This window comes from Hydra vulgaris, chromosome 06 (genome assembly GCF_038396675.1).
Source record: "Hydra vulgaris chromosome 06, alternate assembly HydraT2T_AEP".
Classification (NCBI taxonomy): Eukaryota; Metazoa; Cnidaria; class Hydrozoa; order Anthoathecata; family Hydridae; genus Hydra; species Hydra vulgaris.
In genome coordinates, this window is record NC_088925.1 from 37,568,458 (window position 1) to 37,595,000 (window position 26,543).

General features: G+C 29.4%; 1 protein-coding gene and 1 long non-coding RNA gene across 2 annotated transcripts in view; both read right to left on the reverse strand.

Moving 5' to 3' along the window:
* LOC101235210 (putative uncharacterized protein DDB_G0282133) overlaps window positions 1–17,650 on the reverse strand; it is a 61,665-nt gene extending 44,015 nt beyond the window's left edge. The window contains exons 1-2 of the mRNA XM_065800050.1: window positions 17,408–17,650; window positions 16,793–17,006 (exon numbers count right to left, since the gene is read on the reverse strand). Coding sequence (XP_065656122.1) covers window positions 16,793–16,871 — 79 coding nt within the window. The 5' untranslated portion in view covers window positions 16,872–17,006; window positions 17,408–17,650. The remainder of the gene's footprint in view (window positions 1–16,792; window positions 17,007–17,407) is intronic.
* Window positions 17,651–21,705: 4,055 nt separating this feature from the next.
* Window positions 21,706–26,543, reverse strand: part of LOC136081019 (uncharacterized) — a 5,712-nt gene continuing 874 nt past the window's right edge. The window contains exon 2 of the long non-coding RNA XR_010638818.1: window positions 21,706–22,447. This is a non-coding gene — a long non-coding RNA (uncharacterized LOC136081019). The remainder of the gene's footprint in view (window positions 22,448–26,543) is intronic.

Consider the following 26,543-nt stretch of genomic DNA (forward strand, 5'->3'; position numbering starts at 1 on the left):
GTATTTATGTAAAAAAAAACTTTGATTATATTTTTGTTTTTATTTTGAAAATACTTGAATGGAAGACAATTAGCCCGTTAGTGCTGTTAGTGCTGTTAGTTCTGTTAGTGCTTTTGGTGTGTATTGTTTAAAAAAATGGAAAAATATGCATCAAAGGACAATGTCAAACGCAATTGAAATAAGGGAAAAATTAGAAAGAGAGAAAGGATAAAAAAATTAAAAAAATATATATCGGGAAGATGTTCAGAACAAAACAAAAACACTATAGTAAAGCATGTAGTAAAAAATAATAATGATAATTTAGACACCGCACATGTTATAGAAATGCAATAAAAAACAAAACTGGAAACATAAGTAACCATAAATCTACATTAAATACAAAAGTTTAACATAATTAAAAAAATATGCGTATGTATAGATATATCAATTTTTATTTAATAAATATAAAATGATAGGAAAAATAAGATAGTGAAAAAACATTATTGCTTCTGTGTAATCCTAATTTATGTAGTGGTGGTAATTAACTTCTCCTCAGAACCGCGAATATTATTACTGACATTTTGAAGAGGCTCAGCACTAATACCTAGTTTATCCCGTCAGATAAACATCATTGCCATTTATGCGTTACCCCACGATTTACGCCTACTTCATACTGCAGTAAAGAAGGGCTTCACTACATAGGTTCAAAAACCCTAACTTCACCCAATTTTGTAAAGCAACAATATTTTTGAAGAAATGATATGGATAGTGAGGGATACGAATTCAATACTAAATTATATGACAAATTTAAAATAAAATAAAAGAAAAGAACACTTCGTTACAACTTAAGGGTGATTTGCATTATTGAGGCGACTCCATAGCTTACTTTTTGGGGTTTCTCTCACTATCTATGATTGAGTCAAGTTTTCTATTAATTTAAGAATATGAATAAAATTTTACAGTCCCTGGCCACAATATTACGATCACCTACAATTTTTGTGTATTTTCAACTTCAAGGGTTTGTAAAAAGTATAAAAAAAAGTACAATTGCAAAATTTGTCGTATTTTATTAACAAAACATGTTTCCTTAATAATAAAATAATTTTTCAAAATAAATATACACACATTTTAACAAACAATTGCTCTATTTGATTGTAAATTGCAATTCATAAAAAAAAGATTAATATTTTGCCATTCCTCCTCTCAACGAAATGACTTTAGCTATTCGGTCTGGCATACTTTTAATACAGTTTATTGTTGCTGCCTTAACTTTTCATTGTGGTGCCAATGGTAGAGTAATTTTCAATGAAATCCTTTTTTGTTGTTGAAACCTCGGAAGAGATTTCCTTTTTGAGAATGTTCCATAAATTCTCAATCGGATTTAGATCAGGAGAGTTCCCCGACCAGTCTAAAATGGGGATATTTTTTGTTTTAAGAAAGTTTGTGATCCTTTTAGCTTTATGGCATGGAGCACTATCATCCATAAATGTAAATGTATTGTCATTTGGAAACCATTCTTATATTTGGGGGATAAGTTGGCTCTCCATAACCTCTCAATACTGTATTTGGTTCATCATCCCATTGACAATATATAGTCTTCCTGTGCCTTTACCACTGATAACTGACCACATCATAACTTTAGTTGAATGTTTAATGGTTTGTACAATGCAATCTGAATAATACTTTGTGTTTGGTCTTCTTCGGAAAAAGGTGGCATTGTCCAAACAGTTCTCAAAAGTTGATTGATTTGTCTGAAAAACGCAACTGAAAAAGTCATCATAGTATGGTTATAATTAAGTTTATGTCAACATTTAAACAATTTTTTACAGTATTTCATTCAAAATTGACAAGCTTACATGCTCCCAATCTCCAATAGTCATATATTTGTAATTTTTTACTCATTGTTATCTCTTTTTTATCATTGCTGGAGGTAGCCTTGCTTTTTTAGTTTTTGTGATTTTAAACCATCTTTAGCCAGACGTCTCTTCACTGTACGTTCCGAAACTTGGATTCCAGATACTTGAACAAGTTTTGTCAGGAAAAGGAATAACTTTTTTCTGCTTTTCAGACAAATATCTCTTATAGTTCTGTCTGCCCTGGGAGTAGATTTACGCTTTGACCCACACTGTCCTTTCCTATTTAGAAAAAGGGTTATGTCGTTTTCCATTTTGTGTCTGATTTTATTGACAAATGGTTGCAAAACTTTACACATTTTAGCAATTTCTCGTTGTAAATGCTCTGAATGCTGTAAAAGCGCTTTTACCTCTAAAATTTTTCTTGGACTTATGTCCTTACCCTTACCCATGTTTATTTTTTATTGAAAATTTCAATATCAAACTTTTACACTAAAAATGTTAATAAAATGGTAGTATATACTAATTCTTGCTATTTATAGTAACATTATAAAATGTATTAAAATATTAAAGCACTTTTCACAAATGTTAAAATATAAAAAAAATGTATGTGACAGAAGAACCACGTTATGACAAAAATTCACATTACCGACTTAAAACACACCTAACTTCACATTGGTCATGATTATAAAGAAATTTTCTTTTCTATTTTATTCAATAGATGTCAGTATTGTATAATAAGTTAGTAATAATAATATACTCACCTTAAAAATAATTTAAAATTACTTTGAATACAAAATACGTGGAAAAACTGAGGTAATCATAATATTGTGACCAGAGACTGTATCAATATCAAACAAAAAATATTTAACAAAAAAAAATATCATTATCAGGGAAAAAACGGATAATTTTGGCAGGGAGATATTTTCGGCTAATAAACCGCTTACATATATATATATATATATATACATATATATATATATATATATATATATATATATATATATATATATATATATATATATATATATATATATATATATATATATATATATATATATATATATATATATACATTAGGGCATGCCAAAAAAAAATTTTTGGTCGCGCTTTAAAAACCTATTCTATACATAAAAATAAGCAAAAATATGAATTTTCATTGTTCTATCTCAATTCTTGGTGCCAGAAGATGAAATCAAGATTTTACGAAAATACGCAAAGTATGATGAAATTACATGAAGGATGGCAAAATAACAAGATTGCACCATTTTGTGTTTAGTTTAAGATTACAATCACTACATGACATATCTATTATAAACTGTTAATAATTTTTTATAGCTTAATAGTTAAAAATAGTTAAAATAACATTAACTTTTTCAAAAGAAATGGGTCCAAAAAAGAAGAAAAATGTCCATGTAAGTGAAAGTGTCAGACGACCATTATATCTGTTAACTAACCCAATTTCACAGCTACCAAATACACAGCTTCCAACCAATAGTAGTATTTTAAGATATTATCAATATTTAATTTCAAGTAAAAAGAAAAGATTTATTAAAACACAAATTAACATGGCCTGTAAGAAGCAAAAAGGAACAAGGAACTTGGTGTGCAAAAGTAAGACATAACTGTAAAACATAAACATTTTTATTCCTAGATTAAAGAGGACTAAATAATTATTTTTTCAGGTGCAACAAATGTTAAATAAATAAAATATTTCTTAAAAATCTAAATTAGGTAGAGATTTGTGTGACCTTGAGACGCAATCAGACTGCTTGATTAGACAAATAGTCAACATTTTGACCAAAGCAGGATTTCAAGCATACATCATTTCAGAATATTCAATTCTTGACAAACTTCAAGCTCTACACAAGAAGTATCAACTTTTGAAAAAACGTGTTACCCTGAAAGATACCAAAGATACTAGAGAAAATATTAAGAATGAATTCATTTCAACAATGGAACAGTTGTTTGACATAGGCAAAGATAACTTAGAGCAACTGATGAGAAGTGACAAAATAACACCAAGAACACTAGCTGCTATTGAAGAAGACCTAAGTTTCTATCTAGACCAGCAAACAGACAGGTAAGAGTATCAATTATATTGTAGCCTTTTTATAAATTTCTCTATATTAATCAAATTGTTAGTAGCGCAGCTACTTTATGTAGGGCTTTCAGTCTGTCTGTCTTTCAGCTACCCATCTGTCTGTCCATCAGAGTAAGTTATTGCATTCTAATGTTATACAATTTTGTTTTAGGAAGTGGTTTATTTCTAAGCCAGATAAAGAGCTATCTACCATCATTGAGAAACGACTAGAAAGGTATAAAAGACAAGAACAAATGAGAATGAAGTACCTAGAGGAGAAAGAAAGATGTAAATCAGCTCCCCCACCACTTGATGAAAGTGATGAAAACTTGACGCCAACTAAGAAAAGGTAAAATAAGTGTCATAATTACTTTAAAACTGTTAAAAAACTTACTTCTTAAAAATGAAATCCTAACTTATTTATGTAAATATTTTAGATACAAGTCTGGTCCAGCCAATTTGGATATGTTTGACTCAACTTTGACAGATCCAGATTTTGCTGTAGAAGGAGACTCATTCGAAGGTAGTGATGATGACTTTGAATATGGTGCTGCTCATAATAAAACCCCAAAAGTCTTACCTAAAGGCTCAATGCAAGTAAATAAAAAGATTACAAGAGAAGAATTGATGGCAGTAACTACACCTATTTGTGCTAGAGGGTTAATCAGCATTGAATTCCAAACCTGGCTGTTGTCGTCTGTTGTTAATTATCTGGGAGGAGATGTTAATCAGATGGGCATTTCTAAATCTAGTATTTCAAGAGAAAGAGCGAAAGTAATTGAACATCAAGGTAATTTTTAAAGAGACACCTAAAGAAAAAGTCTTTTATGCCAACTTTTTGCCAGTCAAAATTAAGTTTTTTTTTTCAAATCAAAAAGTTTTTCTTCAGATGCCATATTTCTTATCCCTGATTTTCTAATGTAAGTCTATTATAAATAAAAGTTATGATTAAAATCTTGCTATACCTTTAAAGAGTGGAATATTTACCTAAAAATAAACCATCATAACAATAATATATTGTGTTAAAAATGATCTTTATTTAGGCAATACCATCAGAGAAAATTACAGAGAGACAATGGCTGGAAACATCTTGTTCTCCACTTTGATAGCAAGCTGTTAAAACATTTAGATGAAAATACCTTGCAATCTGTTGTAAGAGATAGAGTTGCTGTCAGTGTTACTAGTCCTGAATTTGAGAATAAAAACGATCTTTTACTTGGTGTTTTACCTGCAGAGTCTGGCAAAGCTGTTGATGAAACAGAAATTATTCACAACTTACTTGAGTCCTTTGAAATATGCAATGAAATTTTCGCAATTGTTGCAGATACTACCAATGTTAACACAGGAGCCCATGGACGAATTATAACCAGGTTGTGCTATATTTTGGGAAAACCTGTTCTCTAGCTGTTATGCAGACATCACATGTTTGAAATAGCAATACATAAGGCAATTGTAATTGTCCTTGGACCTACTGCTGCACCAGATAGACAGTTCTATAAAGATTTCAAGAAGGACTGGAAAGTATATCACGCCATAATTCAAAAAGCTAACCTGTCTGAGTTTAAGAAATTTGATGAGAAGAAGCTGGAAGTTGGATCTGAACTTCATAAACTTTACCTGGAAGCTCAGGAATATCTGAAGTTTGCTCTTAATCACGAAGTGTTTCCAAGAGATGATTATAATCATCTAGTTAAGTATGCTGCTATTAATTTTATTTAAATGTCTCATCACCAAAGCTGAATGGTTTTAAAATTTATCAACCAGGAGCCAATCACAATGCTCGTTTCATGGCTGACAGTCTTTACAATTTAGCTATTGTTATGACATCAGGTATAATAGATTTTCTGCTGAAAGATCAGTTACCTCACCTGGAAAAGTCAGCTTTTATATGTGCAGTTTTTTATGCTCCATGGTATTTACGTTCATACAAAGCAGAATATGCTGTTAAGAATGATTTCCTGTCATTCAAGTCAGCTTATGTTATACAGCAAGAGTTTGATGTCAAAATTGGCAATGCTTTTCTGAAATTTTTTCAGCAACACTCTTGGTACCTTGCCCCAAAGGTTGCTGTGTTAATACTGGCAGATCCAGATTTTGAAGAGAAGCTTGCAGTTCTAGACAAGCTGTTGACCTTTGAGGTACCAGATATCAACACTATTCCCAATGGTAAACCTGATGCTGTCCTAGTTTTACCAACCTCTGAGGTAACAGAGTTGATTACAGAGGAAAGTTGGGCTCTTTTCATTGTTCTAGGCATACAGGACGAAATTCCTACCTGGAAAACAGGTTAGCTGCTGGAAAGCTGGAGGAAAATGATTCCTATATATCATTTTGTGAGTTTGTAAAATCTCTAAATGTTACAAATGACCCAGCAGAGCGGAATATCAATCTTATACAAAGATATATCAGTAGCACATTAAAGGAGGACAAAAAACAAGATATACTGCTAGTTGTCAGAGAGCACAGGGCATTAATATCATTAGAAGCTGACCAAAGTGCACTGGCCAAATTGTAAAATATCTGTTATAGTAACAATATTAAATTTTAAACTAAAAAATACCTTTCCTAACTTTTTTATTTCTTCATTTTCAAAAAGAATATTTTTTTTCAGAAAAAAACAACGATTTCTCGTATTTGCGTAAAAACCTAAAATCATCTTCCAGCACTAAATATGGTCCTAGAGAGTTCAAATTTGGTTTATATACTTCTTTTTATGTATAGAACAGGTATTTATACCGCGACCTTTCATTTTCTGAAAATCGTGATATTTTGGCATGCTCTAATATACATATATATATATATATATATATATATATATATATATATATATATATATATATATATATATATATATATATATATATATATATATATATATATATATATATATATATATATATATATATATATATATATATTTATATATATATATATATATATATATATATATATTCTACAAACAGTTACGAGATTTTAAGTAGCAAGTTTTTGATATAAGGATTTGAAAAAACTAAAGTCAAAGTTTCACTTGTTCTTCAGTGTTCCACAACTGACTTACTAACCGTTTCAACAGAAAAGTATAATCGTGCATTAGAAAGAAACTGTAAGCAAAAGTTATTTAATCTCTCATAAAATCATATATTTATTCCATTTGCAAAGTTAAAATCTAATGATGTTATTTTTTGTGCTCTTCATGTTTTTATTCTTTTTCATCGATGAAAATTCTTTTAATCTTGCATAGAATACTGTTGTCATATTTGGGCGAGTTCTTCTAATGAGGTGTTCTCATAGGCAAGATTCTAGAATGTATTGTAAATCTTCTTGGACTTGCTCAAGCTGGTAAACTTGAGCCTCTGTCTGATTGTCGTATGGATCTCTTTCTCTTTTCTACAAATACTACTATTGTTGCTGCTCAAGTGAGTTATCACCTCTTGTTTCAACAACCAAAACTCAATCTTGCATAAATTTTCATTTAGCAAGGTTTTTATCTTTTTACAGTTATTGCTGTTTAATGCTCAAAAACTTTTATTTATCTATTTTCTTTGAGCATCGATATCTTGGATATCTGACTCAGAACAGTTATTAAATTGTTTGTCAATTGCTTTTTTGCTTTTTAATTTGCTACTTAGTTTTTCGATAACTCCTAAATTTATTAGTGATTATTTGGAGTCTTGTTGAGAGGGAATTCGTTTTAGAAAAATTTAATACAAATAATATACAATCGTATTATTAATAATGTTGGGGATCTTTACATTAAAAAAGTTCCTTGATAAGATGCTGAATAGTTTTTGCAGTCAAAGGCTCTGCAAATAATAAAGATTCTGCATATACTTGCGTATTGTTAGCTGAAATTGCCAAATCATCAATGAGATCGACAATCATCAATCGTTTTATATTGAAACGAATTTTTTTTCAAACATAATGCCCGTAATTTGTTTGTCTTTAAAAAAAAACTTTTTTTAGTAAATATTTATTCTTAGTTAAGATGATAAGCAAGCCATAACATAAATTTGCTGATTATTAAATAAACTTTTTTGTTGTTTTTGTTAATGGTTTGAAAACGAGTTTTATGTAACAAATTTTGATTCTTAAAAAAATTAAAAAAAAAACTAAAATTTCATTGTAAGCGTTTTAAATAAGGATATTTAATATAACGGTATCTAATAATAGAGCAGCCATGGCGCAATAATTAGGCAACATGGTTGAGAGACATAAGGCCCGAAATCCAACAGCAGCTCTGGTCTAAATTATTTACGAAACAACTCACTGAAACTTATTAAGTTTGATATCAATCTACAAGCCTTGATGCATTTGAAGAAATTTTAAAAGTTTTCTAAGCAGTATACCCCAGATGCGTTAAGGAATTTTAATATTTTTCTTTATAGTATACAATAAATGTTTAGCAACTTTGATGTGTTTCTTTTACAGTATACCCCATATGTGTTGGGGAATTTTGGTGTGTTTCCTTCAAAGCATACCCCAGTTGGGGTTAACAGGGTTTAAACCTTTCTCTTTAAATAGTATATGCAATAGTGAATCAGTCAAACCTTGCATAACTTGACTTCCTAGACATGACGACAATTTTATCAGGTGCAACAAAACCATTGTTGCAATAATCGTTTGTTCGCAATACAAATGATTTCAAGATTGCACCGCAAGGTTCGAAACTATAAGTTTATAAATTATTGTTTTTAAAAGTAACTTTTCATGAATGTTCATCAATTTTCAGAAGGATGTTTCAAAATTAGAACTTTATAAGTTATATACATGATCATAGTTAGAGTTTATTATAATTTAAAGCAATTAGTAAATCTCAAAGTGTGTAGTTATTCATGCTTTATTTCTCATGACCACTAAGTACTAAAATAATTAGGCGTTTATGAACTAAAGTAACCTGTGACTTTAGTACAGTTAGTTATTTTAGTGAAAGAAAAACTTTTTATGGTTATTCTATTAGAAATGTGCAGTTATAATACAAAATAATGTATTATTAATTTCCAACAACTCATATTATAATACTTATATTATAATTGGTTTTGTAACATTTTTCATAAATTTTATAATTTTAACTCTACATTCTAAAAAAACAAGCATTTTAATACTATTATTGAATGTTGGAACAACTTCTAATATAGGCACGCCTGAAGGGCCTAAGGGCAGGGGTGGAAAACCAAAACATAAGGGCACTTGCCAAAATATCAACAAAACAATTTACTATATATAATATCTAATATAAATAAATTTTTTAATTAAACTTACCGTTCTCAAAAAAATACACAAAAAATGTTACTTTGTCTACTACTTTCACTATTACGAACCGCGTGTACAGTGCAATTAACACTAAAGGTTATAATATGCTATTAAACAGTCTACTAAATAAAGTAACTGTTTCTTAGCCACTTTCTAGATGTCAATAATTCATTCCATCCTATGCCAGTTTTAGCTTTACAAGGTGCGAGAACGATTTCAAATGTTTTTGCCAAAATAATTCATTCTACTGTCATTCATTTCAACGAACTGTTTGACAATTTTTTTAATGCTAATTTTGTCAATTTATTTTTTGTGTATTTGAGCAAATATGGTACTGTTCAGGTGATTGCCTCCAGTTTGTGACCTAGCTCATGTTTTTACTCTCCTCATTACACTAAACTTTCTTTTACATGATGATGTCGATAGAGGCATGGTGTAGTAAGGCTTCATTAATTTGTGTGTTTGTTTATTAGCGACTTTTGTAGCTGGCAAAGCATTGAAAAAATCTGCAATTGTTACAACTCTGAAAAAACTTTGTATTTTGATTGATGCAGTAGCATTGTACAGGTTAATAATTATTGGTAGCCTCTTCAACTCAATCTTTAGTTCCAAGATGTCAACATCATTAAAAAATAACATTCCAAATAAAAACGGTGGGGAATCTTGTTTATTCACCGATGAAATCAAAACTTCTTCTATATTTTTTACAGCTGTTAATTCACCCTGTTCAAATCTCTAACTCAAACTTTTCTGAGTAGCATCAATTGCTTCAAAATAAAATTTCCTTTGTTTTTGCTCTGATTTGACAGGACCAGTCATTGCACTGCCCAATGTAAGTTTCTCAATTATTACTGAATCGCGTAATATTTTAGGTATTGCTCTTTGTGTCTGCGTAACTATGGTATCAGACAAATTGTCTTGCTTGATTCCAGGTTTTTCGCCTTTAAAATTCTATTAAATTCCTTATCTGATCTAAGTTCTGCAAATCTCTGAGACGCATTTCCAATGCAGAATACTGAGAAATCACCTGTGAGATTAATTTCTTATAACTGCTTCTATAATAGCAAAAATTTTAAAAGTGCTTTGCAGTTCAAAAAGTGTTTTTACTGATGAAACCTTTAATTTGTGCTCTTGTATCTGCAGCAATAGTCTTTTCACTCTGAAGACTGTTCAATGTTGTACGGAGTTCTGCATTTCCTAGGAAGGGCTTATTCATGAGTCCCTCGCCACCCCAGCTAAAGTGCATGAGTAACAGGTTACCCCTTTCCGGCGTGCCTGATTTAATAATAATATTATTGAATATTAATAACATCTATTCTATAAGAAAAAAAATTGCATTAAAATGTTATAAATATTACATTTATAATATCTTATGTAAAAGTGTTTTTAAAAAATGTTATGTTTGGTTATCAAAACTGATGACCATCAATTTTCGTGACCATAAATCTTCTGTTTCCTACCAAGCATACGATGTTTTAGTGGATTTGCATATAAGAATTATTTAGTGGTTCATTGGAGCTCATTGGTTACTTAGTGGACCATTTTTGGCAGCCGCTGTAAATGGAAAGCCGATAACTTTTCAATACATTAATAGTGGTTTGTCATCGGCTAGCCAACTTTGGCGGCTGCTAATAATAGTTACTACAGCGGTTCGCTCAAAATGCCTATATAGGTCACTGAAATTCCGTTATAGAATGTTTTCTCAGTAAGAATTGATTCTTAGAAAACGGAAAGCTGCCCTAAAGTATAAAAAAGTCAACAGATCAATACTACACCTAAAATTATTTGAAGATAGAACATCTACTGATGTAAAATTTGAAAGCAATCTATACACTTCTGCTTCAAATTTTAACACAAGCATAGGAAACAACTTTTAAAAGATTATTTCATAAAAGCTTCTACAAGGAGATTTGTTTTAAGTCGTGTAACAAGTCGTGTAACAAGTCATAAAACAAATATCTGTTTTTACCAGTGCTAAACGTGGAACACTGGTGACTATATGCTATCCAATAAATACATATACAATTTCTGTACCTCAGTTTTGATATATTTTTACCAATATATTTCAAAAACACTTTTTAAAAAAATGGACCTCAAGGTTGTGCTACCGCAGCGCCCAGAAACAGATAGATAACGAAGGAAACATTCAGAGTGTGATTCATCCACTTTCTTTCTACTGCTCATTTATCAAAGAAGTGAGCTGATTCTATTATTTTTAGTTAAAATTGAGCCGTATTTGACAATTGATTTTATTAAAACAGCAAAAAAAGAGTTTTACTTACTTTATCACCACCTTTGAGGGGGTTTAATTGGTTTGTGTACATTTCCACCTTTTCACCTTATACATTGAAAGATAAATACATTTACTTCAATCATAGATGACATCTTTCATTTTTTATTTTATTTGTTTTTGAACAGCGTTAATGTATCGATGATTTTATCATATCTTTTATTATATAGGCTTTGTTTCCATTTTTATTCTCTCGATAATGGCAATGTTTCTAGAGTCACGTGACACACATAAAACCTCTATGCTTGCTTTAAACGTTTAAATTTTTTTGTAAATATTATCGCAAAGATTATATCGAAGAGAGCTTACATTAATGTTTTTATTACGAGGAAACTTATCTGAAAGAACTTGTGGCTTCTATTTTATTTACAACTTGCGTAAAAAACAACGTTGTTATTTAAGGTAAGAACACAAATTGGTTACACCTAAACTAGTGTTGCAAAATGACTGATTTTTAGGTCTCAGTGACATTACTCCGCCCATGTTTTAAAATTTACAACTCATTTATAAAAGAGGGTAAATTTATTTAATAAAATTACTATTTGAGAAGTGATTAACCCTCAAAGAGTAATGACCAAAAACTGTTATGAGTCAAAAACTTTAAAAAATGAAATAAACAGCAGGCAGCAGGAAATAACTAGAGACTATTAAATTTAAACCGAGCATACATTTTTAAACTATATATTGGTTTTAAATAAGCTAAAAAAAAACTTTACCAGGCCCCCTCTCAGGAGTGGGGGGAAGGAGGTGTAGTTGAAGCGCTTTACCGGGGCTCATAAGCGTTCAGTTCGGTGAGGTCCTTTAATAATATATATTTTTAATTTTTATATTGTTTTTGTCATTTGTCAAAAAAAGTTATTTTCGTATTCATGAAGAAATTACCAATATCTAAAATGAAAAAGCAGCTAAAAACGAAAACTAAAAATAAAATTGACTTGAATATTGAATCAGAACCGAGATCTGGTGCTACAGAAAATTCTAAATTACGTAGTGTTTTACTTTATTAATCGAGTACAAAACATGAAATTGGGTTCATCACGTAAAAATTCTCAATTATAAATAAGCAATTTTGTTACGGAAGGTCATATTGACGTTCCTTTAAAGATCCGACAAGATGATAATAATCAAATAATTTCTGAAGGTATGATAAAGTTAAAAAATATTAATGCAGAATAGCGTACTCGGGACTGGCTAGTCTGGAGCAAGTATAAAGCTTTTTTCATTATTTCCTGTTTATTTTAAGTTAAATACAGTTTACAAATTTGCATTAACTACAAGGCAGCCTATCAGTGCCAATTAACGGAAGTTTTTTAACAGACTTCCAGACCACGATAAAAGTAAAGGGCATAAAGAGTTTTATCTAGCATGGCATGAATTAGAAGCGTTTTTTGAATTTAAGACAGCATTGATAGTTTTATTAAGTTATTAATTAAAGTGGAATTAGAAAAACGGTACAAAATTTTGAGATTTTTTGATGTTATCCTTTTCTTTGGAGAATGTAGCATTGCTTTTTAGGGATCTTTGAAACATATTGGTGATCCAAACAATAAAAACTTTTTAGGTCTAATAGAGTTGCTTTTTAACTAGGACCCTATTTTAAATTAACACGATCTAAAAGTTGCTGAGTCACAAAAAAAGGAGAAAGACTGAAAGTACGTTACCTCTAAAATGATTTTCGAAATAAATTTATTGCAAATTTTTTCGGATCTTTTCAAACAGCATGTTTTGGAAGAATAAAATTCTGCAATGTGTAATGCATTAGATTTATCTCATATTAAGCAAACGACATTTATTTTCTGTCACCTGGTTTGCCATAAATCAAATATAAAAAATATAAAATCGCAATAAGAAATTGTGAAACAAATTTTGAAATTTGTAGATTGTAATGAAAAAAATGGTTAAGAAATTTCTCAAATTTTAAAAAAAACATTATAAAGTAATGCAATTTAATCTTTACTAGTAACAAAGTCATTCAAGCTAGTTATTATTATTATTATTTTCTTTTAAACACCCAGTAATACAGTTACAGGTAATTACAGGTAAAGTAACTTATATTATTACAGTTTATAGTTAAATTACGTCAAGCACGGCTCTCCCAATCATTAGCCTTTAATGCTAATAACTAGACGGTTAGTTCTATTTTAGGAATATTCACCTCCATCAAAGTTTTAAATGTTTCTCTTTGTTCTTTTAAATTCCATAACTGGAACGATTCTTTTAATATTGCTATAATCTCAGTTTGCAGTTCTTCTTGAGGTTGTGTAAAATTAATTTTTTTCCCTTCTATCATATATTGAAAAAAGTTTAAACCAAGAGTTTTACATATAGAAATCACTTAATTTGTAAATGATTTTTTATTTTGTGTTGACTGTAATTGATTAATTATCAGTGAGTAACAAGTTTGATTTTTCATCAGCCTGATAGTAGATTAGCTTTATTTCGAATTAGAATAGTTAAAATATATTCTATTTAAAAAAAAGAATGCAGGTAGTTTTTACTATATTTTGAGATACCAAAAAATGATTTTAAAACTGCTCTTCCAACGGCGTCTATGTTTCGAAGGAAACTGATATCAAAGTTGCATAGTTATGCGACTTAAGGTATATGAGTTTCTAAACAAAAAAGGAAAAAACACAAAGAAGCCGCAGCTAGTTTAAACTTATAAAAAACTAATTCAGATCCGCCATAAGTTGGGGTTATATTAACGACCTCGCTAAGTAAAGTATTTAGTGCAAAGTTTTTAAACAACAACTTCCATTCGACTTCTAAATATACGATAACTATCGTTGTTTGCTTTTAAAAATAAAAATAGTTATTCAGAAGAGTTGGTTCTTAAATAAGAAGAAGATAAAAGAAAATAAGATAAAAAAATTTTTAAACTTTATATTCGGAAACATTATTATCTGAAACATAAGTTCAACAATGTTTATAGCATGTATCATCAAAAATAAAAAATTCTTAAAAATAATTTTTACCACCTCAGACTCAAAAATAAAACCCTTTAGCTTAATGTTGAAGATATTTACCACTTAAAAAAAGTTTTTGAAGACTTCTGTGAGCAGTTAAATGGTCTTAAATGTGCTAATTAAGAGCTCAAAGCAACTATAAATGCCAACCATAAAAAAGAACAAAAATTTGCCAGACAAGCCACGCACCGTGAAGCACTCTATGCAACAACAAATAAAAATTTGTCAACTAGAGAAATATATATTAAAGCTTTAAAACTAAAGACTAAAACAGACAAAAATTGAAACTTAAACAAGAAAATTGTTTATTGAAATATGAAGCTGGAAAAAAATAAATAGATTGAGACATTAAAAGCAGAACATTTTGTGAAAGTCAAACGAAATTTAAAATTGATGACCTTGAAAAAAGGCTAAAAATTATTGTTACAAAAGTTGATATGTTATGTGAAGAGCATATAAACCTCAAAAAATAAATGTCCAGCAAAAAAATAAGTTAAGCAAACAAAAAAAAATTTGTTTTCTTCAATTACAAATCTCTCTTTTACTTCAATTAAAGCAATAAATTAGGAAAACAAGTATCTAAATAATTTGTGACCGCTTAAATAGAAGAATTCTTGGAAGATGAAGGAATTATTACATTTGGAAAACCACTCTAACACTGATGAGATCAACGATGTCATCGGTTTTGTTTTATAGAAACTAACAAAAAAAGCAGTTATAAGCTTTCGTTTTGTAGAAACGAAATTTTAATTCATGTCAAGCTCTAGTTTTTGCTCAGCTTCAAATATAAAAAGCAATATTAGATTATGTTGAGCAAATTGCACGAAACTTTTTGCATGGTAATTAAACAAAAAAATATCACAGCTAGGGTCAAAACTTTCAGTTAACTACTAACAGCCCTAGAATGTTATTATTTGGACAATGAGAAATTGCTTTTGACGATTGTTATCAAATTTGACTCTCGACTCAAACGACAAGGAAAAGTTTTTGCTCATTTAGAATATTTATGTCCAATTTAGGCTCTCTTAATACACTGTTTAAGAGTTAATTCAAAGAATTAAGATTGATGAGGCAAATAGATTGAGTTTTAGAACATTGTTTAACAATTAAAAAATAAAATAAATTCAAGAACTTTTGTAAGTCAAACATTTTTGTAAGTTACCTCTTTTAATATACCTTGCATGAAACAGATAGAAATTTTTTGTTTTAAAAAATAACTCTGAGTGATGTTAACGAAAACACTTTTGAACGGTAACTTTTTTTGACTAGTAGACTAAATGTTGATTTAAAATACATTGATGAATTTTATTTTTGTGTACTTTTTGGGTGTATTTTTGGGTGTATTTTTTTTTCTAGATTTTTAAAATTTTATATGATTGTGCTCACTCTGAAACATCAAAAAGCTCTTACTCTTCAACTAAAGTTGATTTTCATGGTTTTTACACAAATTTGATTGCTTTTGAAGCAATTGTTTTAAGTTGGAGAAAGAAGCCCTGGGATTCTGGATCCTATGATATTATATTATTAGCACTTAAATTAACTCTTACTCTCATGTATCAATTAAAATCTTTATTGTATAAAGTTGAAATATTTGTTATCTAAATTTGGTGACATGAATCCTTAAGAAAAACTGCACTGGTTATTATGCAAAATAGGTATTTTTGAGCCAAAAAATGTTGTCATGTCTCGGAACTAATTATATAAATTCAGAAGTTGAACACATTTAAAAAAAGGCAAATTACTCAAACTAGGCACTGCATTGCTTAGTTATTGTTATTAAAACAGTTCTAATGGTGACAGGTGGATGATAGTGTGCTGATTTTAAAAATATGCGTTTGTCAATGAATAATATATGCACTCTATTTAAGATTACAAAAAATGTAGTTTGAATTTTCTCAATGTAACAACATAACAAAATATTCGGACAAAACGTGCCAGGGAAGTGCCACATATACTTACATAATCTTAACACAACATTCTCAAATAAAAAATAAATATCATATATGCAAAAATGTTAGCGATGAGTTAATAATTATTAGGAATCACTTACAACATATGTTATGAATAAAAGTTAGCGCAAATTGAAACTTTTTTTTAAAAATAAAAAAAACGTATAGTAACTTCTTTAAACAAATAAATCAGCGTTTTTATTTTGTGCAATTTAAAATGAATTTCGGAATTAATATTTATATAATTAACTACATGTAAACACTTTTGATTTGTTTTTAAATTAATGAAATTAGTCAAAGCAACTTAATTAGTAAAATAGCGGTTTAATTACTAAATTACATTTGACAATGTTTGTTTTGAAGAAACAAAAAACCACTAGAGCGTAGCTTAAAATACTAACGCCAAAAGTATAAACTCCTACCTTTAGCAAACAATTTGTTAATCGACAGCAACCAGAATAATCCGTATATAAAATGTAAAAAAGCCGATATTTTAAACATTTTTTATTCTTAACTGTAAAAATGTTCGTAACATAGAGCTTTTCATTTTCAAGAAGCCATTTTTGCATTTCACTGAAGCGCTGCGTAAATATTCTCTTTCAAGTGCTGATCTGATACTTTATCTCACGTGATTTACTGAAACGGTAACAAAAGTTTGATATTTTTACAAGTTACTCTTCCGTCGTTAAAACAAACTTAGTTTTTAAAAAAATGATTATTGGATAAATATGTATGTATTGAACTAAAACTTTAAAATTAATTCCGGTTTTTAACATTTTGTTTTGAAAAATTAAACGGCAATCCTTTAATTTTTGTAAAGTTTTCAACTTATATAATTCAGCAAATAGTTTCATTTTACTAAATATGATAATTCTTGATATTGGCTGCATACTTCTGCAAATAGGTTGCACGCCTCTGTAATAAAGCTAAAAATAACTGTTTCTCCAAATGAGCAACAGACGTAAAACTTTTTGTAGTAAAAATTGTGACTTTTTGTGTTATCTCTTCAAAATAAAAAAAAACAATGAAACACTTACAAGACTATTTAAAGGTTCTTCAGAAGTCAATATAATATTATAAACAATTCTTTCGTTATAATTTAACCGTTTTTAACCAGACGTTACCTAAAGTTAAATGAAATATACAGCTACGTTAACCCGGCAATTAACATTTAAAAGACTTATCAAATAAGTTGCCCCTTGCTAAGAACCAGTGAATATAAAACCAGCATGCGGAGACATATTGCGCTGTATTTTAATGCAGAAGAATTTTTTTAAGTTAAACACCTTTTTCATATTTTCCAAATATTTGTAGCATTTCAGTATAAATGGTATTAAATAAATAATTTAAATATATATATATATATACTTTTGCTAGGTTACGAAAAGGTTTTTCCATCATTTCTCCAATAATATATATATATATATATATATATATATATATATATATATATATATATATATATATATATATATATATATATATATATATATATATATATATATATATATATGATTGACATATCTATCTATATATATATATATATATATATATATATATATATATATATATATATATATATATATATATATATATATATAATATATATATATATATATATATATATACACATATATATACATATATATATATATATATATATATATATATATATATATATATATATATATATATATATATATATATATATATATATATATATATATATATATATATATATATATATATATGTAAATTATGTTAGTGTATTTTACAAATAGAGTGCTCAATGTTCTTAAAGAACAGAGCAATAATAAATTAGTAAAAAACACTTATCTAACTCTTTTCTTCAACTTTAAGTTTCACCATTGCTGGATCATCAGGAAGAGTTTTTGAGTTCTTGACTCTTCCTGATGATCCGGCAATGGTGAAACTTAAAGTTGAAGAAAAAAGTTAGATAAGTGTTTTTTACTAATTTATATATATATATATATATATATATATATATATATATATATATATATATATATATATATATATTTATCTCCTAAAATTCTAATAATCCCCAACCCTACTCTCTCTATTCTCTCCTACTACTCTCTTCTAGTTAGTTCTTATTATATAAATACTCAATACACTTAAAAGCAAAGTTGAATAATTTTTATTTTAAATTTTCTCGATATTTAAAACAACTTTTGTTTCAATTTTTTAACATTTTAGAAAACGAAACTGTAACACTGATCAATTACAACTCAAAAAGACCTGCCTACCTCTTTAAACTTTTAATCCGCTCTCAACCTCGCAGGCATTTGCATACAAATGGATATGTCATTAAATACTTTCCGTAAGTTATTTAGCGCAAGGTTAAAAAGATTCATGCCGATCAAGACTAATTATTTATTTTATATATATAATTAAGTAAAAAGTAAAAAAATAACAAAAAGTAAAAGCAAATATAAAATGAAAATAAAAAAACTATATTTTAAAGGACATAATTTTTTTTTTTATTCATATTGCCCAGTTATATAAAGCTGGTATCAAAAATACTCTGTAAAAATTGCAATACTTGTAAAATTATATTGAGGTACGCTAAGGATATTGAAATCCGCAAAAATTATTAAAAAGTGAGCGACGGAAAAAGTTTAACAAGTGTTTTTTTTTTAAATTTTATATTGCTTGGGTGTACAAATATGTCTATTGATATCAAAAACACTCTCAAAAGCGCAATGATAACATTATTCTCATAAACGTGCAACAAAAAATGCTTCATCATCCAAAATGAAACGATGATTTATATATATTTTTATAAATATATAGATTAAAGTAACAGTATAATGCTGTGTTAGTCCATTTTAACAACTGCAGGTGCCACCAAGCGGCCAATAACAAAAATTATGCCATCAACTTTTTTGCAAGTTTTAACAGTGAGTCCTATAGACGTAGTTATGTTCTCTTAAATCGTTTGGTTGTCAGCTTTAGGGTAGTAGTAAGTAGTGCAATGATATGATAAGTCCGGAGAAGAAGTGTGAGATAAAAGATTTATCTATGCAGCTCCGTCAGTTATGCTAATTAACCTAAAGTCGTAACATAGGGCTATTTATGCGGCCTCAACAATGCACAATAAAAGCAATAACAGGAACACCATCCATGCAAAACTAGGTATTGTTAATACTCTTATATGTTACAGCTGTTGATGGAATGAACTTGAGAATCTGAGAGCTACCACAGACAACTCTTCGAGCTACCACAGAGTTTGGGAAACCTTACTACCACCTGGTCTCAGAACCATTAAACTGAGTTTTAAAGCTCTACTCCCATTAGGAGATAACAGGAAGAGTTGCATAGCCTCTATCAAGTAGACAAAAGCAAAAATTAACGAGTAGAGTCAAGAAAATCTAACATTCATTATCCTTGACAGGACACAATCAAGCACAGGTTTAAATATACCTAACCTAATAAATGAAGAATGGGATCAACAGAATTGTTCTGATTACCCCTAAAGTCTTTTTCTAGGAGACTTTCTAAAAGACATTAGCTGAATGCAGTTAACATTGCCAAAAATTAGTATTTTTATACAGACACCATCTCTAACCTTTACTCAACCAAGAGCCCTGAGCAGGGAAACTTTAGTTCAAAGTTTATTTCTTCTAGCCTTCGCCTAGCAAAGCAAACCCTGCAAGGCTACACGAAATGGGGCATGTAACACTTTGTTTCATGTTACTAGTAGCTTAGTAATCTTGAACTTAAACTGACCTGGAGTAGCTAAAAAAAGTTATTTCTGTATGCAGTACTTCGAAATGTTGAATTGAAAATTTTGGAATTACATTAAGAAAAACATTACATCTTAAAGAATACTTGAAATTAAGGTGAGTATATGTTCTATAGTAGCAGTCAATACTTGGTAACTAAGCAAACACTACACTAGAGATTCAAACAAAAAAAAAAACATGCGTATAGAAACTTTCGAGTGAGCAAGTGCCGTGTCAGTAGCTCAGACAGAACACGAACACACATATAGTAACTTACGGGTAAATGATTACCGCGCCTTTGTTTCAGATAGAACACAACAGGGGTGGATCCAGACCATTTAGTAAAGAAGATGGCAATTTTTAGGTAGGTGGATCCAGATCATCTAGTAAGGAAGAAAGAAGGGGGGGGGGGGAGAAATTTTTTGATTCAGTGGACCCAAACTATCTAATAACATAGAGAGAGGGAGAATATTTTCAGGTTTCCATGATTTGAGAGTACGAAAGCCCGTAAATCATAAAAGTGTTTCAGCTGATTTTTTTAGAATAATAGTCTTATACTGTCAGACATTCACAATAGCAACTTATATAGCAGCTTACGAGTGAACACTGCACTGCAGCTCCAGCACGCTGGAGCGTCAGAAAAAATGCGAATATTTGTACGTAGACCATAAATAAATATCGGGAAGCGAATCCTAACTTATAGGATTCGCTTCCCAAGGTGAGTTTTCTAAGGTAGCAGGACATAAAACAGGTTGCATGCAAGGTGTTATGTCATCATGATCACAGACGGTTTTACAAATAAAATGAGGAAGTGAGATGAATCCTTAAAAAGTACCTGGACTGGCTTCTATAAAAAAAAAAAAAAAAATTCCTCAAAACCAAAATTTACCCGACTGATTTGTGTCAAATACCCGACTATATTCGTAAAAAAACCGTCTATAACTCGAAAACGCGTATTTGGGAGGAGGGGGGTGTAGGGGTAATTCGCCTCTGATCATGATCACCATGATGATATTATGATCACCCTATAGTATGTCTCGTTATGATCCCTCTGTAATATGTTCCATGATCACATATGTCTAAGCAGAGATCACATATTTGTAAGCAGACAGGCGCGGGTGTAGCTTTTTAAAGAAGTTAGTCAAGAAATGTTAGCGCTTCTAGATATAGAGAGGGGCGGGGGCAGGGGGGAAGGGAGCCCTCTTCAAGCGAGGGGGTAAATTAAAATTGCCCCCTTGTTTGTCGAGGGGACAAGTTTAAAGAGTTAAAAAAATTTTAAAAGAAACCACTTGTTTACAATTTCTTTAACGGACACGGACCATTGGACCTGCTCAATCTGCCAAGCTTTAGTCTCTCTCCCGTCGTCGTAATATTGTCGCAAAAAAATCTCTTTTTCTTTTCTACAAATACTTTCATGATCACTGCTCAAAGGAGCTACTATCTCTAGTTCCATTAACTAAAACTCATTCTCGCTATTTAGCAAAGTCTAAAGCACTAAATATTTCAGACACCCTTTTTATGAATTCAAAAAAGGAGCATAGGGTTAAACTAATTTAAATCGATTGGAGGAAAAAAATACAACGTACTAGATAAAAACACTAACATAATATTTCAAATTTAATACACAGTATAATTAATTTATCACAAAACAGTCAGAACAAACAATGTTTATACTTTTAGCTACTTTCTTAGCTCAGTTTTTAATTGATCGTTAATACCTTTAACGTTAATACCGGTACCTTGAAACAAATTTCTAATTTTACTTTAACTAGTCTCACAAGTTTAACCTGTTATATTTTGGTAACTTATAGATTTTATTTAGTCGAAAAAAGTTTTTTCAACAAATCAAACCAATCGCCTTAAAAAAAAGCGTATTAAAAAATTTGTTACGAAGCAAAAACTAAAAGTGTGTCATGGTGCCCCACTCTCCCCTATATTGTTTCCGAAATAATGCTAAAAATAATTAAAATCTTAATAGACACACAACATTATTACCATTTATATAACAAAATTTATTATTATTAACATGAAAGATACAATATAGTAATAACATAATAATATACAATATAGTAGTAACACAATATAGTAATAACATGAATATTAATCGTAAACTTCAGTAAACAATGTAAACAAACTTGCGATGCAGCCGGTGAGCAGTTATCACTTACCTTAACTGTATTGAAGTCATTTTTTTCCCTAAACTGCTGGCTAATGACCAATAAAGTAAACTTTAAGTCATGAAAGTTTACAAAACTAAAACCATATTTTAACAGTTAAACAAGGTAAACTAAAATAATGGCGCTGAGTAGAACGTTTTAAAAGGTAGAACTAAAAAATAGAAAAAAGATATATTTAATAAAATAAATACTTAAATTTGTATAAAACATAACGTTCTTAGTTAAAATATAAAAAATACAGTACATCAAAAAGTAAAATCACATATATTTTTTAAATAAAAAAACTGATAAAGTCCTATTTACTGATTAAAGGTGATAAGTTTACTAAAGAGAAAGAAAAAAAAAGGTATATTTAGAATCAAAATTTTGAAATATTATTTTATATTAAAAGATCTAATTAAAATAATTTTACTTTCATAGTTTTAATTTGTTTTATTTCATGTGTTTTATAAAATATATATAAGTAAAAATTTATTTTAAACTAAGGAAATATTTAAAAAAAGTAATACAAACTTTTCACTTTTTTTTTAAATCAAATTAATTTTATTAAAATGATATGTAGGAAGAACAATTTGTAATATTTATACTTATTCTTAGTCTTATATTTATTACATAATCAACCCCCTGTTCATTGCTTGTTTAAAATTGAGGAAGGACTAACCTCTGGAATTTTAACAACACACTTTGTTCAGAAAAAAGGTAACTGTATTGTATTTCAAAAAAAAAAAAAAGATTTTGTTACTAATATGGCCCAGACACTATGTATTACATAAACTAATTATATATGGAGTTAAAATTTTAAAACAACTCAAAAAGCATCAAACATAAAATATTAAAAGTTAACTTACAAATTAACAAATAAAAAAAACTTGTTAAAGAAAATGAATAATAAAAAAAAAAAAATAAGGTTAACAATTTTTATCTGTAAAATTTATTCTACGATTTTTAAGTGCAAATAAGTCTATAACTTTTTCAATATTAGGTTCTATCTCTTGGTGAATATGCAATAAAGCAAGACTGTTCATTCTCTCAGATGACATAGTACTTCGTGTGTAGTTTTTTAATCGTCTAATAGCTGAAAACGATCTTTCACACGCAGAAGAGCTTACAGGCAATGTTCCTAGAATGCGAAGACAAACTCTTAAATTTGCAAATTGATTGTTAGGAAGACTTTTTAAAGTACTTGAAAAATTATCTGGTAAGCAAATTTTTACTTGAACCCAAAAGCTTTCCCACAAATCAAGTTCTGCGCTTAAAGAAATTGCACATGGCAAATCTGTTGAAAAAAAATTTACAAAAGATTGAAACTTAATTTTCCAGTCAATCTTCTTAGAAACATAAGACATCATTTTATCTGGAATAATAACCAAACCATCATAAGCAACCAAAGCATCATCACTAAATCTGTTATTAACTTCAGTGGGGCCGTGGCGCAGTGGTTAGAACGCTTGCTTTATAAGCAGGAGATCCAGGTTCGAAACGAGCTCTGGTCATATTTTCGCGTCACGGTAGGGAAGGAGGCGTGAACTTCCTGGTTAAATGCACTTCCGCGGTGCTCTGTGACAAGTCCGTTAGGACTTCTTGGGGCACCAAAAAAAAATAAAAAATTAAAAAAAATAAAAAATAAAAAAAAAAACTTCAAATAGGAGGTGATCGATAAGTGGTATGGTTAACGATTTCTTGAAATAATCTGAAGTTGAACAAGAAGGAACATTATTTCTATATATTTGACACCTTGATACTCTTGGTTTAACTTCTGCAACATCAACTTTAAAAGCAAGACAAAGAATTGTATCATACCACTTTATGTGATAATCATCTATTAGATTTCTAAGTGTTAGCATACAACTTTTTAAAGCTGAAAAAAACTTAAACCATCACAAATGTCAAAAGTTTTACCTTGCAACATTTGTGTTACAGGAATAGTGTAGTCAAGAACTGTTCGAGTAATTACTAAAAATGCAATAAAATCAAAAGTTGTAATGAGTTTTAAAAAACAAGAAGCTTGTGAGGAAGTTTCTTTATTGCACTTTTTTTCTAAGTTCATACTCATTCCTTCAAGACAAAAAACAATAGGTACAAACAAACTTTCAAAATCATCCAACCCAGTTATGTGTTCAACCCATCTTTTGCGACAAACATCAATTAATTTTTTCTTTGTAGCAGAAGGACAATGTTTGGTGAGTCAAGACAAAATTTAATAGCTGCTTCTAATAAATTTTGTCATGACTCAGAAAAATTAAAAAAATAAGACAATTGTTTTACTTGCTCCATCATATTTCTGACTTCTTGCAGTTTGCACGAATTTGCTACACTAAGATTAAGTCGATGACTAAAACAGTGAGTATAAACTGCTTTGTCATTGTAATCTTTAATTCTCTTTGCAAGACCTTTAATATGACCAGCAACAGATCCTGCACCATCATACCCCTGACCTCGACAATTGGAAATGTCAAGAGAATAATCTTTAAGACATGATAAAACAATTTTGCAAAGAGCTTCTCCTGATAAACCATATTCGCAATGCAAAAAACCCATAAATTCTTCTCTTACATCAAAAGAACTATCAATAAATCTTATAATTAAAGACATATGTTCCTGATTGGAGCAATCAGATGCTTCATCAGCAATTATCGAAAAAAATTGATTTTCCTTTATATCGGAAATTAAAATATTCTGGATATATTTTCCACAACAATTTATTAATTCATTTTGTGACGAATTAGAAATATATGATGCCTTCTTTGCACAGCTGTTAAGATGATGCTCAAGAACTTTATCCCCACCTCTGATCCTGTAGTTTAAAAGTTCAACAAAATTTCCTACTCCATTTACTAAAGAATATTTTCCAACAGTAGGATGATGTTGGGAATCGTCACGATGACCTCTAAAAGCTATATTGAGACGGCCTAAGAAAATGATTGAGTCAACATTTGAATGCAATTTGTCCCGATTTAAAGCAACCTCCTTTTCATAATCTTTATTAAGTAAAATATCAATATTTTGAATACTTCCATTCATATAATGAAGACTTTGTACAGCTTCGTGATGTTCATTAATCTTTCTTTTTTTCCCATGATAATGTCTTTTAAAAACACGCACAGCATCTGGCCAGTGCTTTACAGGCTGAGAAAACAAGTTTTTACATCTACTAGATTTCAAAAAGTACTTAAACCCAAACAAAACACAACTCAAACAATATGCTCCATCTTCAGATGGTGAATAACTAAGCCATGAAAATTGCTTTAACCAGATAAATTGGAAAGATCGTACATTTGTTTTTTGAAAGCAATAACGCTCATTAGGCACAAAAACATTTCTAATCAAGTTTTTTAATTGCAAATCATTTAAAGTAGATGCCTTTGAACGAAAGCATGCAATATCATATTCACTAGGAAATGACAACTTATTTGTATAAGACTCTAGTTTTAAAATTTTGGCAGATAAAAACTTTTTTTTTTTAATTTTACAATCATTTTCATTTAAAGGTAGCAAAGTATTGGAAGAACACGATTTTGAATCTATAAAGGAATCTATAATGTTGTTATTAAGTTCAAATAAAAAAGATTTATTAGCAATGGTAGAAATAGGTGGTTCTTGATTGGTGTTGTATTTATCTGTAAACATAGTAATTGGTAATTGTTTAGCACATTTACTAAATTTTTACATAAAAATTTACGCTTCAAGCACTTCTCATCTGGAATGAAAACTAGAAGTACATAATGATTGTGTTTATATGGAAGTGGAGGATTTGATCCTTCAAAACAAAACAATAAATTCAGAACATCTGATGATGGAGATAAAATACGAGGTTCAATTTTAAGATTAAACATAAGTTTATATTTTAGGAAAGAACCAATTGTTCTGTAGTAACACTGAACTTGTTTAAAACACACAGTTGAAAGAGCAAGAACGCAAAGAAAACCAGACCATACAAATTCTTGACATATATGTAATGCTTCTTCCTTAACAAGATCATCTTTTAGTTTTCCTGAGTCTACAGAATGTGTGGACACAGACACTGCTAACAAATTATCTATTGATGAAAACTCATTTGGATACTTTAAGCACAAGCTGACAAACGATGGATGATTACTATAAAATGAGGGATTTAAATATAAATCAATTGCTGTCAGAATTCTTAAATCCATTACCAAACTATTATCACCACTCAGGCAAATAGAAAACGAACTAAATATAGACAATTACCAGTAGATTCAGATCTGTAAAAAAAAATGAATTAAGCT